This window comes from Rhinatrema bivittatum, chromosome 1, assembly GCF_901001135.1.
Source record: "Rhinatrema bivittatum chromosome 1, aRhiBiv1.1, whole genome shotgun sequence".
NCBI classification, from domain to species: domain Eukaryota; kingdom Metazoa; phylum Chordata; class Amphibia; order Gymnophiona; family Rhinatrematidae; genus Rhinatrema; species Rhinatrema bivittatum.
In genome coordinates this window covers 11,008,734-11,029,902 of record NC_042615.1, presented here as the reverse complement: position 1 = coordinate 11,029,902, position 21,169 = coordinate 11,008,734, and the positions used below count along the sequence as shown (strand labels likewise).

The window sequence follows — 21,169 nt, the reverse complement described above, 5'->3', positions numbered from 1 at the left end:
GGCTCTTCGTCTTCCTCAGGGCAATCTGAATCCCCATAAGTGGGGCTTCCGGGTGGCGAACGGCCGTGCCTAGGCCTTGAGGGTCCAGGGGCCGGGTCATCCTGTACATATGGACCCGTTCGGGGCGCAGCCTGCATTGTGACAAAGGCATGAATCCCCTTAAATAATTCCACCCAGGAAAGCGAGGCCGAATCTGGCCATAGGGGCACCAGGTCTCTCGGGTTCCCTGGCAGCTCCCCGCTGCCTGCTAGGTCCGGGGTGTTCCCTGAGGAACTGGCATGTACGCTGGGTTGCGACCAGTGCTGGCCTGGATCTCCCAGGGCCTCTTCACATTGGGCACATAGGGAGTCTGCTTCCTCACTCTGTGTGGCTCTGAGGTTGCATGCAGAGCAGAGGTTTATGCCCGATACTGGAGGTGCTAGCTCCGCTGACGCATGGGCTCTCTTACGCTCCATCTCATCTATTAACCCAGCTAGTCTGCGCTTTGTAATATGCGCGAAAGATGTGCGCCGAACAACGTGTGCTTATCCACTGGCGCCTATAAACGGGCGCTTATTATGAATGGGCGCTTATCAACGTGCGCGTAGCAACGAGCGCCTAGCAACTTGTGCGTATCAACGGGCGCCTATCAACGTGCGCCTATCAACGTGCGTTTAGCAACTGGCGCCTATGCGCATAGCAGCGGGCGCCTAACAGTATACGCTTAGCAACTGGCGACTAATAGTATGCGCCTATCCACGTGTGCGTATTGCAAACCAAAACAGGCAAATGGCGACCTCTGTGGCGGGCTGCCACGTAGGCAGACTCTGCTACTCCTTGGTTCCTCAGAGACCAACAAGTAAAGATGTACGCCTTACCTTGTCTTTGGTGCTTCCTGGCTGCGACCCGGGCGGTCTCCGGCTGCGGGGTGAGAGGGTGATTACCGTCACCGCCGCGCTCGAGGAGGTGCACCCACTGCCTCTAGGCCACGCCCGAACTCGTCTTGCTCGGGGGCCAAGTCCACGCCGGGACCGAGGCTGCCTCTAGGCCGCGCCCGAACTCGTCTCGCTCGGGGGCCAAGCCGCGCCCGAGCCCTTCTCACTCGGGGGCTAGGTCCCTGCCATGAACCGGCCACCGGACTGAGGCACTCACCTCCGAGGGACCACGGAAATCACCTCGGGAAACTCAACTGGGGGAGTGACCGAATGGTATCACCGCAGGAGTGCGGGGCTCGTCTTCAGGTAGGTTTCTGCTAAGAATTTAGTTGTTAGAATTTGGAAAAACGCTCAGCGAGCGTGTGGTAGCTCCAAACTGCTTTGGAGACTGAAATTACTGAATTGCTGCACTTCCTGCGGGGGTATATGTACCCGTGCTGACGTCAGATTCGTCTCCAACTGCTAGCACGAGCACACTATACCCACTTGTTTGAGTCCATCTGCTACACGCTAGGAAATGTTGGAATTGCATTAACCGTATGAAGCCTCATTGAGTAAGGGTAGTAATCACCAGGTAGTAGCCACCATTCCAGCAAGCCACCCCCATGGCTCTTCTCTTCATTCCCATCTGCTAGCTTTTATGGATCTACAGTGTTTATCCCATGCCCCTTTGAAATCCTTCACAGTTTTAGTCTTCACCACTCTTTCCATGAAGAAATAGTTCCTGACATTGGTTCTGAGTCTTCCTCCCTGGAGTTTCAAATCATGACCCCTAGTTCTACTGATTTTTTTTCAGCGGAAAAGGTTTGTTGTTGACCATGGATCATTAAAACCTTTCAAGTATTTGAAAGTCTGTATCACATCACCCCTGCTCCTCTTCTCCTCCAGGATATCATATTTAGGATATTGAACAGAACCAGTCCCAACACTGATCCCTGCGGCACTCCGCTTAACACCGCTCTCTCTTCAGAGTAAGTTCCATTTACCATCATACATTGTCTTCTGTCCGTCAACCAGTTTGCAATCCAGGCCACGACCTTGGCACTCAATCCTAAGCTTCTCATTTTATTCACAAGCCTCCTGTGCGGGACCGTATCAAAAGCTTTGCTGAAATACAAGTAGATGACATCGAGTGCTCTTCCTCGATCCAATTCCCTAGTCACCCAATCAAAAAAGTCAGATTTGTCTGATAGGACCTTTACCTGGTGAATGCATGCTGCCTCTGGTCCAGCAATTCTTCTGACTGTAGATAGTTCACCATTCTTTCTTTCAGCAGTGACTCCATTACTTTTCCTACCACCGAGGTGAGGCTAACCAGCCTGTAGTTTCCAGCCTCCTCTCTGCTCCCACTCTTGTGAAGCGGGACCACCACCGCTCTTCTCCAATCACTCGGCATCACTCCCATTTCTAGGGATCTATTGAACAGGTCAAGCAGCAGACCCACCAGCACATTTCTGAGCTTCCTCAGTATCCTGGGATGAACCTCATCAGGCCCCATGGCTTTCTCCACTTTCAGTTTTCCTAGCTCTTCCCATACATTCTCTTCTGTAAACAGAGTTTCATCAATCCACTCCCCTCCAGTTTCTTGTTAAACTAGCGACTGACCTTTTCCAAGGTCCTCTTTAGTGAACACCTTACTGAAGTATTCATTTAATATTTCTGCCATCTCTTCGTTTCTCTCCACACATTGATCCTTTTCACCTTTCAACTTCACTATACCACTTTGGACTTCCTTTCTCAGATGTATCTGAAATATGTTTTGTCACCTCGCTTTACCTCTTTGGCAATCATTCTTCCACTTTGGCAATCATTCTTCCACTTTGGCAATCATTCTTCCACTTGACGTTTCTTGATTACTTTCTTCATCTCCCTCAGTTCCACCAGATATTCTTCCTCGTGATCCTCCCCTTTGGGATCCATTATATTTCTTAAACGTTGTTCTTTTGGCTTTTATCAGCCACCTCCTTTGAGAACCAGATAGGTTTCATTTTTCTCTTGCTTTTCTTTACTTTTCTAACTTATAGATTAGTTACCTTGGTAATTGCTCCTTTTAGTTTGGCCCACTGTTGTTCCACATCTCTCATTTTCTCCTAGCCTTCTAGTTCTTCCTCCAGGTACTTCCATTTCGACAAAGTCCATGTTTTTGAACTGCAAAACTCAGGTCTTTGTGCAATTTCTCGGTATCCTATTTGTAATATGAAACCATACCGTTTGATGATCACTGGTACTGAGGTGGGCACCCACCCGGACATTAGAGACATTATATCCATTAGTGAGCACTAAAACGAGTATAGCTCACTCCCCTCATGGGTTCCATTACCATTTGTTTGAACAGATCCCCTTGCAGGGCATCCACTATCTCTCTACTACTGTTAGATTCTGCAGAAGGGATTTTCCAGTCTACATCCGGCAGATTAAAATCTCCAACAATCACCACTTCTCCCTTCTTTTGAATGTCTTCAACCAGATATCTGTCAAGTTCTTCCATTTGATTTGGAGGCCTGTATACCACTCCAGTAAAAATGGATGCCCCATCATTTTTTTTAGGATGGCCCATAATGCTTCTTTCTTTGCCCCATTTTCCTTGCAGCTCAGATGTTTGGATATTGTTTTTTACATAAACAGCAACTTCTCCCCCTTTTCTGTCCTTCCTTAACAAGTTATAGCCCGGTATGGCCATATCCCAGTCATGAGATTCCATGAACCATGTCTCCGTGACAGCAACAATTTTCAAGTCCGCCTCCACCATTAGGACTTGCAGATCTGGGATTTTATTGCCCAAACTATGAGCATTTGTGTTCATAGCTTTCTAGCTTTCTCGTTCAGGTTACTGCTTTTCTTGGACTCCTTTTGTGACTTATTTAGCTGACTTTTTGGGGCATCCGTCAGTCGCAGATGGCTGCGACCGCTCTGTCTTACCTCTTTTCTACCCTTTTCCTCCCCTCCTTGGGCAATCCACTATGCTTCTTCCCGTGGCCTCCTAGGGCACGTGCGCACATTGCCTATACTCAAATACACGTCATGGCGGGAACCTCGGGGGGCGTCCCCACCGCATGACGTAGATACCTCCAGGTATTTAAAGCCTCCACTCGCTACCACCTTTGAGTTAGCAAGGACTTCGGTTCAAGCTTCTCTGACTGCTCTAAGCTGCTCGCTTAGATGCCTCGGTACCCTCCGGGGATCTCGCTTCTTATGAAGCTCTAGACACCCGCTCCTCAGGGGTCTCTTGCTTCCAATCACCCTTCGGGGCTTCTACTAACTAGACAACCACTCCTCGGGGGTCTTCCTCTCTTTCTAATTTCAGGATCCTGGACTATCAGGTACTCGCTCCTCGAGGGCCTACCAGTTTGTGTGTCCTGCACCTTGGACCTTCGGTCCCATCTTCTTCATCACCAGGAAGACGCCGCACAACGCTCCTATGAGTACCTCTACGATCCGGTGCGCCAACGTTACCCACCAGCCTCGGCCTTGCCCGCACTGTGGGCTGCTAGCTATCTTGAACATCCAGGTGAGACTTCTACATCTGAGACTGTTGAACATATAGGCACCATGCGGACTTCAGTGCCTTTCCTTCCTGCATCATACCATCTAACTACAGCAATACAATAAAGCTTTCCACCTACACGTATCTGCTCTCTGAGGTTAGCCAATCACTGTGGTTTCCCACGCGGCCCCTCCCCATGGGAGGAGTCATCTCTACAGCAACTAAGGGTCCACAATGCCCCAAAAACAACACTTTTGTTATCCACTTCACCCTTTTCCTTTGCATTTGTATTTGGGGGGTGACATTCTAATTTCCTTCTGCCACCCCCGGCATCTAGTTTAAATGCCTTATGACATAGAATTTGAATTTAACTCTTGGGATCCTTGTTCCTGCCACAGACAGATGTAAACCATCTTTGACAAAGAGCTTTTTACTGTTTCATACATGGCCCCAGCCCCCAATATATACAAAACTTTGTTCCTTACACCAGGATTTGAGCCATACATTGAAGTTATGAATATGGCTTAGCCTCTCCTTCCCCTTTCCATGAACAGGTAACACTTCTGAAAAGGCAATGGTTGTCACCATGTGACTAATCTGCTTCGCTTGAGACTGGATATTCTCTCTGTACCGCCTGGATGCTGTTCTAGCAAGGTTATTGGTTCCCAGATGGATGATTATATCAACTTTACAGTCTTTGATTTCTTCTTTGATCGCTCTGACTATCTGAATAGCATTTCTGCTGGCCGATGATCCTGAAAGGCTTTTAACTATAGTCGAAGAGTGTTCCAAAATTAAATGCCTCTGATGAGTCACCCAGCACAATGAGCTTTTTCCTTTGGTTATTGATTGTACTATGGAATTTCTGTACGCATTGGGATTCTGCTTTTTCAGATACCACTTCAATCTCTTTCACAAGACCTTCTTCATTATCTAATACAGAAAAGGTGTTTTGTACGTGTATCACATGAAAGAGTGTGTGTCTCCGCATCACAGGTCTTACTCTACCAGAGCCCACTGTAATCCCATTTTTGGGTTCCTTAACGCTTTGTGTGAGTGGGGAGGGGCAGACATGCGGGCCGCACAGTTGTGAAAAATGGGTGTCTGTTGGTCACAGGTCTTATCCTACCTGAGCCCACTATAAACCCCTTTTTCCTTGACTTACGGTTTTTCTGTGGTAATGGGGAATTCCTGAATACTGTAAAGTGGGTGAAACTTTCTTCATTGAAGCTAATTCAACTTTAACTTCAGCCAGCTCCTTTTTCAAGGAAGAGAGTTCTGAACAAATGGGGCAAACCCTAAGTTTCCAGATGATTTCCCACAGAATAAAGGCTCCACAAAAGTTACATTGGATAGTCCCTCATTTTGGTAAATTTATTTGATGGATAACAGCTAAGGAATTATCAAATTTCCAAATTATCTTGTTGCCAATTATGTATTCAGGCAGACTATATCAGGAAAACAAAACCAGGGGTGGGTGGGTAGAAGGGCAGGGCTTGGCCAAGGCTGTTCACTGGACACTGTATTTGCTATTCATTTTGAACAGACCCTCCCCCAGATTGGCTAGCTAAGTTAAGCTTTTTACTTAGCTCTTCACATAAGAAGGGCTATTGCACCTGGTAGTAAAGGGAGCTTGTTTTGCTTTTAGTGAGATGTTACCAAAACATCTTTTGTGTAAGGTGAGTTGTATGGGTAATGTCCTAGCTCTGTACCCATTGTTGGAGGGTCAAGGGGGGTTCCTGTGGATGCAGAATGTTTACATTTAGCTCCATGCCGATCACATGTTCAGTGTGTCACACATGTGAGAACCATCTGTCAGTATGACAGTAGGAATATTATAGATGCACTACAGTAATACTGTATTCAAATAGTTATTAAGATCTATTATCTTTTTGAACAAGTTACTGTCCATTTTAAGAAATGTATGGAACTTTTAGCATGAAATTTTCAAAGTGCACTACCTGGTCACAATGTTGGTTTGTTTTTTTAGTTGGGAAGGATAGTGGATGGGCTCTGGTCTATTATCTTTGGTGTTATGTAAGCTGCTTTGATCTTTACAAAAACCAGGGTATAAAACAGAACAGAGTGCAAATGCTCTAAATGCTTTCTACTGATGGAAAGTACAGGGCAAATATTTGTGTAGAGGCTGAAATACTGTAATTTAATAATGAATCAATGTACTTTTGTAAAGAAATTAAGCTCATTTACATCTACAGGATTCACTGTTACATTTGAACCATGTTACTTTTAGAATATATTAACGTAACTATGCAGAAATTATCTGCAGAAATCTCAATACAGAAAAAAAGATACTTGAACAGGTACTCTTGATAGACTTACTGTATATTTCTGAAAATCCACAAAACTAAGGAACCTTATTTTCTCTTTTTTTTTTTTTTTATTATAAAGGCAATGGCTATAGAACTAAAAAACAAAAGCAGCAAAATCTCAATAGGATGAAACAGTATGAACACTAAGAAGAAAACATGAAATGATAAATGGCTTAAGAAAGAAAATCTAATATATGACATGAACGCTTTTGATTCTATAACTATGGGATTTCCAATGACTTGCTGAAGATTCTGATACTGTGCTTTGAAACATTAGTATCTGTAACTCCAGCATAACTAATAAAACCTGTGTACTCTTTTCCTAACTATGGTACACATTATCTTCACCATAAAATACATTCAGTCATTTAGGGCCAGATGTACTAAACATTTTTCCCAACAGAGACAAAACAGGAAAAAAAACAAACCCCTTTAGTAATTCTAGCTGTTTATTACAAAAAACCTTCCCTGGCTCCCCCCCCCCCCCCCCCCAAAAACAAAACAAAACAGGCATACTAATTTTGGTTAAGGAAGTGAACAAATCTAATTTGTCAAACACTGCTTCCTACAATGTATATTAGCATGTGTCTTACTCTTGCATAATTTTCAGGGGCTGATTTTAGATGCTGTTGCTTCTAGTATGGGGCTTATGGAATAACATACCATGGTAAGATTTCAGCAAGGGTCAACACTGCTGGCATGTTCTAATTTAAGAGTTCTTTTTTCCATTTTTATACAGAATGGGACGGGTGTACTAAAGGGTTTTCCCTAGTTTGTGTATGAAGGGACAGTTTTCAGTTATTTTATTTTTCTTGGGAATTTCAAAGACTTTTATATGGATTTTTTGTTCCTGTTTGTTATAACAAAGTCATTCTTCCACACATTTTTTTGTTATAAAACATTGAAATTTCCAAGAAAAATAAAATAAAAACTGAAAACAGTCCCTGTGTGTATGGGAAAAAGTTTTACTTCTGACCCAATACTGGGCTAGATACCTTTATGGGGTTTCCCTTTGAAAAGTACCCATGTACTTTGCAAATGCATGGGAGCAGGTGAAATCATTATACATACTTTCATTCCTCTGACCTGTCCCTGCCCCTTTTTCCATTGGATAAATGTACCCACATAGGTGGGGTGGAGAGAAGGAGAGGGAGAACAATATTTATGCAAGTAAACATTTACCCATGTAAAAATATTCAATATCCACCAAAATGAAAAATTGCACATTTAGCTTAAATGCAATCACTGCCAGAATTTCAGCTCAATTCTTATAGTAAAATACTGATAATCTTGTCATTTCAGTAATGACATGACTCACAAAAACCTTTAATATCTTTAACCCTTAGATACAGGTTTCTCTTTATTTGGAGTTATCAATTTTGTAATTAAAAAACCCCAGCCCAACTGAAAAATAGTCTCTGAAGCCACACATTATGCATCACTGCACAAGAGTGCTTCAGAGTGCAACATTAACTTGTAATATCAACACACTGTCTTGATTATCTTTCCTTGGACAAGTGTCCAAACATGATTTACAAGCAGGGCTGGATTTACCTTGCAAGTACCCCTATGCACAGGGAGAGAGAGAGAGGTTTCTCTGGATACATCACAATAAAAGGGGTGCTCCTTCCTCTATGGGGCAGTCCTCTCTCTCAAGCACCACTCTTGCTTCTTTGCCTTTAAGGGGGCAGGTCTGATGGGATGCAGCTAAGACTGAGGCTGTTGAGAAAGGGTTACCCTGCAGAGAAGGAACTAATTTTGCCACAGCATCCCTAGGGACAGGCCTATTTGCCCTAATGAAAAACGGGCCTGTTTACAAGTATTTGATAATGTGTATAATCACATTATTATATTTCTACTAGTTACATTTAAAATCAATACAAACTGGTATGGTAGTACAGTGATCTCAATGATGGCCATCTAAAGAAAAATCTCCCAGGGCAGCGGAGTACTAGAAACTGAGTATGTTTTATGGGATGCACTTATTTAATGGACAAAAAAATTCACAATACAAAAATAAGGATTACTTAAAACTCCTCCATTACTAACTTTGAAAGAATCTACAAAAAGAAATAAGAAACTCAGTTGCTACCATCAATATCACTTATACAAATGAAGAGATATACACTTGTTACAATACTTCCACTTATTTTGTATATGATATTTTCCACACACTATAATAGTGGCATTCGCTGCTTTATACCAATAAATGTATATTTGTGAATTTTACTTGGTGCTATCGCAAATCACAGTGATCTGAAAATGGAAAATAATACATCTTGGCCCAATTTAAGATTGTCAAACAATATCTACATATTTTATTCGAATGTTCAATAAACTAGCATTTCAATTTCTTGCATCACATTTTGAACTGTTCTATGTTTGACGACTTCACAATCCAGGAACCAAAGCCTTGTTGCTCCAAGTAGGATTTCAGTAAATATTTTGCTTCTTGGTAGGACAAAGATGCAATCTAAACATGTAAAGGAATAAATAGTACAAAATTATTAGTTTTATATATTACAGTCACAATTAAACAACTGCCAACTTTAGGCCTGTTTGATGCAAAGGATTTTTCCATAGATACAGAATAGAAGGAAACTCTTAGATAAGCTTTTTGAAAACCTAGAAGAGCCTGGGCAAGCAAGTATCAACATACTGTAGGAGTGGGTTCAAACAGCATCTCTTGCCAAATCTCTCAAGTCACACTGTCAAAATATGTATTTTCTGGTAAGCAGGACAACTCCTCTTCATGGCAGGTTATAAAACTGACAATTGTATATTTATCTCATGAAAACAAATGTCCAGTATCAGAGAAATGCATATTTAAAATGCTATTACAGTAGATGAGCATTGTAGTTAACCTCTAACTGGTAATGGTCTGTGGACAGAAGAATAAGCAAAATTGCTTACCTTGTAATAGGTGTTATCCCAGGACAGCAGGATGTAGTCCTCACATATGGGTGACGTCACTGACGGAGCCCTGAAGCGGGAAGCTTTCTGTCAAAGTTTCTAGAAACTTTTGACTGGCACTGTAAGGCCACTGAGCATGCCCAGCATGCCATGACATTCTCTGCCACAGGTGTCTCTCTTCAGTCTCTTATATAGCAAATGCGTTAGCAAAAATAAAATAATAAAAAAGTATGAGGCCCAACTCCGCGGGGTGGCGGGTGGGTTCTGTGAGGACTACATCCTGCTGTCCTGGGATAACACCTATTACAAGGTAAGCAATTTTGCTTTATCCCAGGACAAGCAGGATGCTAGTCCTCACATATTTTATTTATTTAGTGATTCTTATATACCGCGGCTTGTAAAGATATACATCACCTCGGTTTACAGTAAACAATAAATTAGCAACAGGCTTTACAGGATGTAAACAAATGACAGCAACAGGCTTTACATAAATAACAGATTTCAGGAGTACATAATATAACTCCTTTAACTATAAAGAACAAATGCATATTCTAATTCAATAACAAAGCAGGAGAGATAATATGCAGTTAACCTGTTAAAGGCCTATTCCATTAGTTAATGTCAAGTCACAAATATTGCACATAGAGAGAGAAGGTGTAAAGGGTGAACAGAGAAATTAGCAAATTGAAACGAACATAGGGGAGAGAAAAAGGAACAGGGTGCTAGTGAAAAGTAAACAAGAAAACGGCATTTCAGATTAATCGATGATCATTGCGTGAAAGCTTGTTCGAACAACCAGGTTTTGAGGTTTTGTTTGAAAGTTTTGTGGCAGGATTCGAGACGCAAGTCCTGGGGCATTTTGTTCCAGATGTTGATACCAGCTATGGAGAAAGTACGGTCTGTTGTGGACACGTGTTTGATGTGTTTAAGAGGAGGAGAAGCAAGTTTAGCTTGGTGGATATTTCTTATTGGTCTATTAGATGTACGGAATATAAACTGATCGGAAAACCATTGCATCTCTTGGTTATGTATTGATTTATGGATGAGGGAGAGTACTTTAAATGTAATCCTGTAAGCTACAGGAAGCCAGTGCAGGAACATGAGAGCTGGAGTGATGTGTTCATGTCGGCGAGTATTGGTGAGTAAGCGAGCAGCAGAGTTTTGTAGCATCTGTAATGGTTGAATTGTGTTTTTCGGGAGACCTAGTAGTAAGGCGTTACAGTAGTCTAGTTTCGGCAGTATTGTGGCTTGTAACACAGTCTGGAAGTCCTGTGAATGTAAGAGAGGTTTAATTCTTTTTAGCGTATGTAGCTTGAAGAAACCATTTTTGATTGTGGCTGAGATGAAATTCTTTAAGGAAAAGTGATTGTCAATCATAACGCCAAGGCTGCGGACTTGCTGCAATTGGGGATGGTCTGATGTTGAGAGAGGAGTGGTGTTAGCGGCGATGTTCTTGTGAGGCGTTATGATGAGAAGTTCTGTCTTGGTAGTGCTTATTGCAAGAAAGTTTTCTGTGAGTAGATTTTTTATTTCAGCAAGGGCCGAATCCCAAGTTTTCAGTGCATTAACGAGTGAATCATGATGGGGATGAGGATCTGTACGTCATCGGCGTATATGAAATGACGGAGATCCAGTTTCACCAGAAGTCGACAAAGAGGAGATAGGTAAACGTTGAATAGAGTAGATGATAAAGAGGAACCTTGTGGGACACCTTGTGAAAAATTTCTGGGTTTTGACGTTTGGTGTCCCATCTTGACACTGTATGTCCTGTCTTTCAGGAAAGATTGGATCCAGCATAAGGCAGTGCCAGTGATGCCAATTTGTGAGAGGAGAGAAAGAAGGGTATTGTGGTTGACAGTGTCAAACGCAGACTAAATATCAAGTAGCGCCAGTAAATAAGAGTGACCAGTATCTAGGGTTTTTAGTATAGAGTCTGATAGGGACACAAGCAGAGTTTCAGTGCTATGGTTCTTACGGAAACCATATTGTGAAGGGAAGAGTAATCGATTTTCGTCTAGAAAGTCTGTGAGTTGTTTGTTAATGACTTTCTCTAAGATTTTAGACAATAACGGGAGGTTCGAGACTGGCCGATAGTTAGCAGGTTCGGAGGGATCCAGATCAGATTTTTTGAGTGTGGGCTTTATTATTGCGTGTTTGAGTTGCGTAGGAAAAACACCATCCGTTATGGATTTGTTGATGATGTTAGAAATAGAGGGGGCAATCCTAGTAGGAATGGCAAGGAGTGTTTTTGTTGGCATGATATCAATTGGGTGCAATGCAGGTTTGATTTTTTTTAGAATTGCTTCAATTTCTGATGCCGTTGAGGTTTCAAAATTTGAGAGTGTGGGTGATGAGCTCATGGTGCTTGTGGGCAATAAGGATACCGGCAGAGAAGGAGAGGTAAAGCGAACCATGATATTAGCAATCTTGTCGTGGAAATAGGAGGCTAGTTTCTCTCATTTATTTATATCCTCATTTTCAGGGTTGATATTTATTGGGGGGGAAATTATGTTAGAAACATATTGGAAGAGGGCACGCGGATTGAACTGGTATTGATGAATTTTTGCTGTGTAGAAGTTTTTCTTGGCTTCATCAGTTGTTTTACGATACTTGTGGAGTAGGGATTTGTATTTTTGTAGATGTGTTGAGTCTTGGTTTCTACGCCACCTCTTTTCCAGTTTACGGAGTTCGCGTTTCATATTTCTAAGGTCCGTGGTGTACCATGGTTTTTTATCTTTCTTATCTGAGCTGATCTCTTTTGTTAGTAGAGGGCAGAGTCGATTTGCAATGCAGCTGGTGAGTTGATGCCAAGTAAGATAGGCCGAGTTGGCATCAGTGAGATCTAATTTATGGAGATCTTCTGTGAGCGCCTCAATGATTGGGTGATTAGCAAGCTAGAGGCTGACTCATTTTGTATGGAAGCAACAGTGAAGTATTGTTGTTGAAATGAGTCAGTCGAAGATCTCAGCAGGTTGGTTGTAGAAGGAGTTGGGATTAAACTGGAAACAAGTTCTTTAAGACAGACTGTCCATAGTTTGAATCTTGTCTTCCTTGCTTGTCCAAGCAGTAATGAGCTGCAAATGTGTGAAGAGAGCTCCATGTTGCTGCTTTGCATATGTCAAGTATTGGCACTGAACGATAGTGTGCTACTGAAGTTGACACTGCCCTTACTGAGTGTGCTTTTACTCGCCCTTGGAGAGGAAGGGCTGCTTGTTCATAACAAAATTGTATGCAATCTGCTAGCCAAATGGATAGAGTATGTTTACCCACTGCTTTACCTGGTTTGTTTGGGTCATAGGAAACAAAGAGTTGATTGGATTTCCTGTGGACTGCAGTGCGGTTTAAGTAGAAAGACAGAGTACGCTTGCAATCCAAGGTGTGCAAGGCCCTCTTCTCCCTGGTGAGATTGAGGCCTTGGAAAGAATGTGGGTAAAACTATAGATTGGTTTAAGTGGAATTCCGTGACTATCTTAGGGAGGAATTTAGGATGAGTACGGAGAACCACTCTGTCATGTAAGAACTTAGTGTAAGGTTCATATGTGACAAGTGCTTGTAACTCACTAACCCTTCTAGCTGATGTAATGGCTATGAGGAAGATGGTCTTCCATGTAAGGAATTTTAGATCACTGGAATCTATGGGTTCAAAAGGAGAACGCATGAGTCTTGATAAAACCAAATTTAGATCCCATTGTGTGACTGGGTGTCTAATTGGTGGTTTGAGGTGAGTTAAACCTTTCATAAATCTGCTAACAAGAGGTTGTGTAGAGATAGGTGCATCTGCTACCTGATTATGGTAAGCTGAAATTGCACTTAAATGCACTCTTACAGATAAAGTCTGGAGACCAGATTCTGAAAGATGGTACAAGTAGTCTAGTAAAGAATTTGTAGGGCAAGTGAAAGGATTAATGTCATTTTGCTTGCACCATAAAGTGAACCTCTTCCATTTGGAAGCATAGTTCTTCCATGTGGAAGGTTTACGTGAAGCTATAAGCACTTGGGATATATTGGATGAAAGATTGAGTGGTTGTAAGATCAAGCTTTCAACATCCAAGCTGTCAGTGATAGGGATTGGAGGTTGGGATGGCGCAACCGACCCTGATCCTGAGTTATGAGAGTGGGAGCTACTCCCAGGCGATGGGATCCTTGACTGAAAGGTCTAGAAGTGTGGGAAACCATACTTGTCGAGGCCTATATGGGGCTATGAGTATCATGGTCCCCTTGTCCTGTTGTAGCTTCACTAGAGTTTTGGTAATGAGCGGTATTGGAGGATACGCGTAGAGTAGGCCTGAGTTCCAAGGGCGAGCATATGCGTCCTTGGCTGGCCTGTTGATCAGGTTGTATAGGAAACAGTAGTTGTCCACTTTGTGATTCAGATGTGATGCAAAGAGGTCTACTGTTGGCTGTCCCCAACGTTGAAATATCCTGGTCACTACTGTGGGATCTAGTGACCATTCGTGTGGTTGGAATTGACGACTGAGTCTGTCCGCCACTACATTGTGAATGCCTGCTAGGTAAGTGGCCTTGAGAAACATGGAGTTGTTCAAGGCCCAACCCCATATCTGAGCTGCCTCTTGACAAAGGAGGTACGAACCTGTCCCTCCTTGTTTGTTGATGTACCACATGGCTACTGTGTTGTCCGTTTGGAATAGAACAGTCTTGTTTGTAAGGCAGTCCTTGAAGGCATGTAGAGCATAACATATAGCTCGAAGTTCCAGAAAATTGATTTGAAATGTTGCTTCGAGTTTTGTCCAAGTTCCTTGTGTTTGGAGATTGCCTATATGAGCTCCCCAACCCAAGGTGGATGCATCTGTAGTCACAGTTATTTGTGGAACTGGTGGTTGAAAGGGTAGGCCCTTGCGCAAATTGTCCTTGTTCACCCACCATAGCAGAGAAGAATGTAGTTGGTGGGTTACTTGAATCTGAGTATTTAATGGTTGAATGGCTTGGATCCATTGTGATCTTAAAGTCCATTGTGTTATTCTCATGGCTAGACGTGCCATGGGTGTGACGTGAACTGTAGAGGCCATGTGGCCTAGCAAAGTTAGAAACTGGTGAGCTGTTGCATGTGTTTGTGATGTGAGCCACCTTGCTAGTAATGAGATTGTTTCTGCCCGGTCCTCTGGTAGAAAAGCTCTTGCCAGGTTGGTGTTCAATTCTGCTCCTATGAATTGAAGCAGTTGTACTGGTGTGAGATGAGATTTTTGATAATTGATCAGGAATCCCACTGAATGCAGTGTTGTAATTGTTTGATTGAGAGAATCGAGAGCTCCTTGTAGAGACTGACTTCTGATGAGCCAGTCTAGGTATGGGAATACATGAGCACCTTGTTTGCGTAGGTGTGCTGCAATGACTGCTAGACACTTTGTGAACACTCTGGGAGCAGAGGTGAGTCCGAAGGGAAGGACTCTGTATTGGAAGTGTTGATGACCTACTATGAAGCGCAGGAACTTGCGATGAGGAGGGTATATTGGGATGTGAGTATAAGCATCCTGAAGATCCAGAGAACAAAGCCAATCTCCTTTTTGAAGAAGTGGAAGCATGGTGCCTAGAGAAACCATCCTGAACCTTTCTTTCTTTAGAAATTTGTTGAGATTTCTTAGGTCTAGGATAGGGCGTAGGCCTCCTGTTTTCTTTGGAATGAGGAAGTAACGGGAGTAGAATCCTCTTCTCTTCTGAGATTGGGGCACTAACTGTATTGCCCTGAGCTTCAGAAGGGAGGACAATTCTGCTTGTAGAGGAATTAGTTGAGATTCTTGTTGTGGGAAGGCTCTCGGTGGAAATTCTGGTGGAATTGACAGGAAATTGAGTTTGTAACCTTGAGCCACTATAGAGAGCACCCATTGGTCTGTTATTGTCTGCCACAGTGTGTGTAAAAATGGGACACTCTTCCACCCACTGGGATTTGTGTGTGAGGGTTTAAACGAGTGGCTTGTTCTCTGGGCAGTATCTCAAAACCCAGTAGCAGGGCCTGTCTGAGGTGGGGGCTGAGCACGGGCTGCCCTTGGTTGTCTAGCTTGGGTGCGTTGCAGTTGAGGTCTGGTAGATCTACCCTGAGATGTTTGGGAGTAGTATCTGCGTGGCCTATAATAAGGCCTCCTTGTTTCCCTGCGAGGAAGTCGGCGAGGAGGCTGTGTGGAAGGATCTTGAGGCATTTGGGACAATTGACGTAAAGTCTCTGTGTGATCCTTCAGTTGTTAGACTGCCTCCTGAACTTTTTCTCCAAATAGGTTGTCTCCCTTGCATGGAAGATCAACAAGTTTTTCCTGTACCTCAGGCCTGAGGTCAGAAGCCTTGAGCCATGCATATCTACGTGCAGCAATGCCCACAGCTGCAGTTCTGGAGGCAGTATCGAAACTGTCATAGGCCGCTCTTACCTCGTGTTTCCCTGCTTCCAGGCCTTTATGTATTATGGCTTGTGCAGGTTGTTGAAGCTGTTCAGGTAGTGAGTTGGTGAGTTCCTCCATCTGTTTCCATAAATTTCTCTGATACTGTGTCATGTACAGCTGGTATGCAGAGATTCTGGAATTTAGCACTGAAGATTGGTAGATCTTCCTTCCCAAAGAATCAAGGAAGCGATGATCCTTGCCAGGTGGGTTGGAGGAATGAGGCCGGATTCTTTTTGATTTTTTCTGTGCAGATTCAACTACCACAGATTGATGTGGTAGTTGTGTCTTTTGGTTCCCTGGAGTTGATTGTACCAAATAAGATGAATCCACTCTCTTGTTTACAGCTGACACTGTGGATGGGTGCTCCCAGATACGATGTTGTAAGTCTAAAAGCACCTCGTGTATTGATATAGCCAAAACTTGTTTGGGGGGATCCACAAACTGCAGCACTTCTAAAGTGTGTTGCCTTAAGTCTTGCTCAGCTTCCAATTTAAATGGGATGGTGTCTGCCATATCCTGTATGAAGTTAGAGAAAGAGAGGTCTTCAGGTGGGGACTTCTTTCTTGGTTCTGGAGGTGAGAGATCAGACATAAAGTCCTCAGAGGAGGATTCTGTATCCTGACTATCCCAGGAATCCTCTTCTTCCTGCCCATACATATGTTTTGGTGTAGTTTTATGAGGCAGATGGAGTCCTGATGGACCTGGTAGTGGATCATCAGTGGGTTCAGATGAAAACACCTGTTCTGTAGGCTTTTTAGGCATGGTGTGAAGGACATCCTGGTATTTTTGAAGTAGATGGTGAAAGGATGGCAAGTCCTGAACATCCTCGACATCTATTGTTGATGTCCTCGATGGCGCTGATGGTTGCCTCGACATAGACATTGAGAGTGGTCTCGTAGTTGATGGAGGCAACATGGGCATTGATATCGAAGTCGTGGATGGTAGCTGCGCATATATGGACGTCGAAGTTAGAATTCTTGGTGTTGACGTCGATTCCTTCAGTGTCCTCGGCGTCATGGCAGACACCGGCATCGGTGGTCCCACCGGCATCGGCAAATTTGCCGGCATCGATGCTTGAAGCATCGGCATCGACGAGGTCGGAATTAATTGTTCCCTCAAAGCCTGTGAAATCGCTTGTCCGATGATATCAGATAATTCCGGCGTTACAACTGCTGGTGTGAGAGCAGTTGTAAGCGGTAGGGAGGGCTGAGGTGTTGGAACCACTGCAGGGCCCTGCAGGGGTTCCGGCGTCGAGATCGGAGGAGGCCCAGACACCGAGGTTTCCTCTGAGCATGGCCGATTTGCCGTCGACGGATCCTGGGATGTAGATTCAGACGTAGACGACCTTCGATGTCGATGTTTATGTTTTTCTTTCTGTGGCTCGACGGATTTAGTCGAGGTGGACGAGGACGAGGAGTGATCCCCCGACGGTCCCCTGATGGATTTTTTAAGCAGTAGCTGCTGCTTCGCTCTGGCCGGAGACTTTGAGGAAGTGGAAGGCGACGGCATTAACTGGAGGTGGAATAAATGTTCCATTTTTTCCAGCCTACATTTTCTTGTTTTTGGCGTCATTTTGGCACATTGCGGACAATTTTGAACGTCATGATTTTCGCCGAGACATAAAACGCACTCGAGGTGCGGATCAGTAAGGGACATTTTCCGTGCGCATACCGGACATTTTTTAAAACCGGTAGCCATAGTGCGATAGACAGCCGTCGAGGCAGAGAACGGAAAATATGAGAAAAAAGTTTTCTAGAAAAATTAATTTGAGACCGAGGTACTCACCAGCCGGTGAAGAAGTAAACCCCTTGAGAGAAAATGTGAGAGAGAATATCTTATTATTTGACTTTTCAGTCAGAAATTGTTGAGAAATTTCTCAACGGCTCCTATACCCGCGATGCAAACTGCAGCGCGGAAAGACGAAGACTGAAGAGAGACACCTGTGGCAGAGAATATCATAGCATGCTGGGCATGCTCAGTGGCCTCACAGGGCCAGTCAAAAGTTTCTAGAAACTTTGACAGAAAGCTTCCCGCTTCAGGGCTCCGTCAGTGACGTCACCCATATGTGAGGACTAGCATCCTGCTTGTCCTGGGATAAAGTCAATCACACATGTGGGAGACTACAGACAGCAAGAACAGAATGTTTTATTCGCTACAGCTAACAGCCGGCACCACCCAGCTGCATGCCACAGCGCCCCCTTCAGTCATATCAGAGCTACTTAAAGATTGTGTATAACAGATGCTTTATATTGAATTTGACATTGTACTGGCAACCAATATAACGAATTGAGTACCAGTGTGATGTGCTTTCTTAGGCGAGTCCCAGTCAGAAGATATTCAGCAGAATTCTGAATTCATTATAGCGGGTGTAAACTATTTTAAGATATACCAGACTATAGAGTTTTAAATGTATCACCTAGTAACTTCATTGTGTCCCCCCTGGTCTTTGTACTTTTTGAAAAAGTAAACAGCTGATTAATGTTCCATTCCACTCATTATTTTACAGACCTCTATTATATCTCCCCTCAGCCATTTCTTCTCCAAGTTGAAGAGTCCTAACCTATATAGCCTTTCCTCATAGGGTAATTGTTCTATCCCTTCTATCATTTTGGTCACCCTTCGCTGTATGTTTTTCTAATTCTGCTATATCTTTTTTTTTGTGTTTAATTTTTTTTTTATTGTCAAATCACAAGTACAGTGAAGTAAACAGTACATAGTCAAATGCCAGATAACAATAAATGAGCAAATGCACTAAACATAGTGATGAAACAATGACATAATGGCAAAATCAAAGCAACAACAAAGCAGCATCTTAGCATTATGGTCCCTCCCCCCCCCAGACACAACCGGATATAATCGTGGTTCATGCGCAATAGAGGAAACTTACAACTATTGAAAAAACTTGTAATTATTGAAAATGGCTTGAGGATTAGAAGAGCGTAGAATAAAATAAGATAAACTTTAAATTAAGCAAAATTAAGTAAAACCACTTGGGATCATGGAGACAATCCGGTGGGCAATAAGCTAGTAATCAGGTAAGCATGTACACAGGGAATCAAGTTGGCATGTAAACAAGTAGGTAAATAGCAGGTAAATAACCATCAAGTAAATATTGGTATGGTTATGTAAGGAAGCCAGTAATGTGATCTAGAGCAGTGGTCCCCAACCTTTTTTGCACCAGGGACCAGCTTCAAGCAAGACCATTTTTCCATGGCTCGGCAAGGCAGGCTGGGGGTAGGGCATGGGCGGGGCTTTGGTCATGTGGGACGGGGTTATGGATGGGGTTGGATTTTAGTGCATACTTATCATTTAATTATGACATTTATAATGTGAATGTGACAACTCACCATAGGTTCAGAATGTCCATTCTCTCTCACAGATACACTGTCACATACATACACATTCATGCTCTTATACCCAACCATTAGCTCTCACTCTCAGACACTGACACACTCTCAGGCTGTAAGATACTCTCTCCCCATCCACACACACCCCCCACACAAACTCTTACTCCCCTGGATTTTCTCATACACACTCATGTTCTCACTGGCTCCCTCACAACCTCAGAGCCTCTCTCATTCTTCTGCTGCCACTGTCACTGCTGCCACGTGGCTATTGGGGAGGTGCTGATTGCTGCTACTGGCACTGAAGCATATTCTGCTGCCTCGTACATTGTGAGATACGCATAGAGAAAGTGTGCCAATCAATAAAAAGTAATTTATTTTTTTCACATCTGCTGTCTGATCTTAGTTTTCTAATTAGTTGGTCACAGGTTTTTTTTCCCCATCTTCCCTTTCTTATTTTTTTGCCAATTCCTTTTATATTGCCTTTTTTTCTATTTCTTTTCTCTCCATCTGTCTTCTGACATCACATACACAGTCAGGTTCTCATTCTCACATGCTTTCTCTCTCTCTCACACACAGACTCTCACTGGCACATGCTGTCTCAGTCTCACACACACAGGCTCTCTCTCACTCCCACATGCTGTCTTGCTCAAGCACAGGCTCTCACTCTCACATGCTGTCTCTCTCACACACATGCTGTCTCTCTCACACACACAGAGGCTCTCACATGCTCTCTGCAAACATTCAGGTCCTCACTCTCACACACAATCTCTCAACTCAACTCATCTCATACACACACACTCTACAGACCCTCAGACTCTCTCGCACCTCTGGGCCTGCTCTGCAGCGGTCCTGGTCTTCTTGGGCCGCAATGCTCCTCTTCTGCACATGGCTGAAGCTCCTCCTCCTTCCTGCCCGCGTGGTTCCGGCAACAAAGTTCACCGCTCAGCCGCGACGCACTAATTTGCTTTTCGGGTGTGGGTTTGGAGGAGGCGGGTCTCCAGCCTCGCCCCGCCTCCCCGCAGCAGCCAATGAACGGCAGCCAGGGAGAGCGGCGCTGCGGACCGGCAAAATACTCCCAACGGCCTGGTACTGGTCCACGGACCGGTGGTTGGGGACCCCTGATCTAGAGTACCAGGGAAACATAATTGGTTCAATGGCAGGAAAGATGCTAGGCCTACAACAAGAAAATCAAATTCAATTGGTATGGTAGTGGGCATACTAAGTGCCTGAGTCATTGTGGAATTTGTGCATCCAACCAAGACTTATAAGGTTCCCAAGTGCTCTGAAATGTCGCCAGATGATCCTGATGGATAGCAGTTAACCTACCTAATTGATAATAAGAGTGTTTTTGATATTGAATATCAGCCATGATTGGTGTATTCACTTATTTCCAGTGTGATGCTATTTCTGCTCTGGCTGCAATAAAAACTTGCAGAATCAGCCTGTGCTTGTCTGTTTGATATTCTTGTGGGGGAAGACCCAGAAGCGTATGCCAAGGTTTTGCATTTATAGGCACATGAAGTAATTGGGAGAGCCACTGAAAAACCATTCGCCAAAAACTTTGATAATAGGTACCCAAATATGATAATAGGTACCCAAGTCTCCACATCCCCTCCAATATTGATCCGATATGACAGGGAAAAATTTATGAAGGGAGACCGGTGTGTAGTGCCATTGGTATAGTATTTTATAGCAGTTTTCCTGCAACCCAGAGGAGACAGAACATTTATGTGCCAAGAAATACATAACCTCCCAGTCATGATCTTCCAAGGTCGTCTGGAAGTCTGATTCCCAG

General features: G+C 43.6%; 1 protein-coding gene across 8 annotated transcripts in view; it reads right to left on the bottom strand.

The window, feature by feature from the left end:
- Positions 1-7,229: 7,229 nt before the first annotated feature.
- The window catches only part of ADAD1 (adenosine deaminase domain containing 1), a 551,435-nt gene continuing 537,495 nt past the window's right edge, over positions 7,230-21,169 (bottom strand). For 3 of the 8 annotated variants that reach the window (XM_029586923.1, XM_029586984.1, XM_029586949.1), the window contains one exon: positions 7,230-9,201. In XM_029586923.1, the coding sequence (XP_029442783.1) occupies positions 9,162-9,201 (40 nt within the window). In that variant the 3' untranslated portion in view covers positions 7,230-9,161. The remainder of the gene's footprint in view (positions 9,202-21,169) is intronic. The other 5 variants (XM_029585575.1, XM_029586651.1, XM_029586941.1 and 2 more) reach the window with 3 other exon arrangements.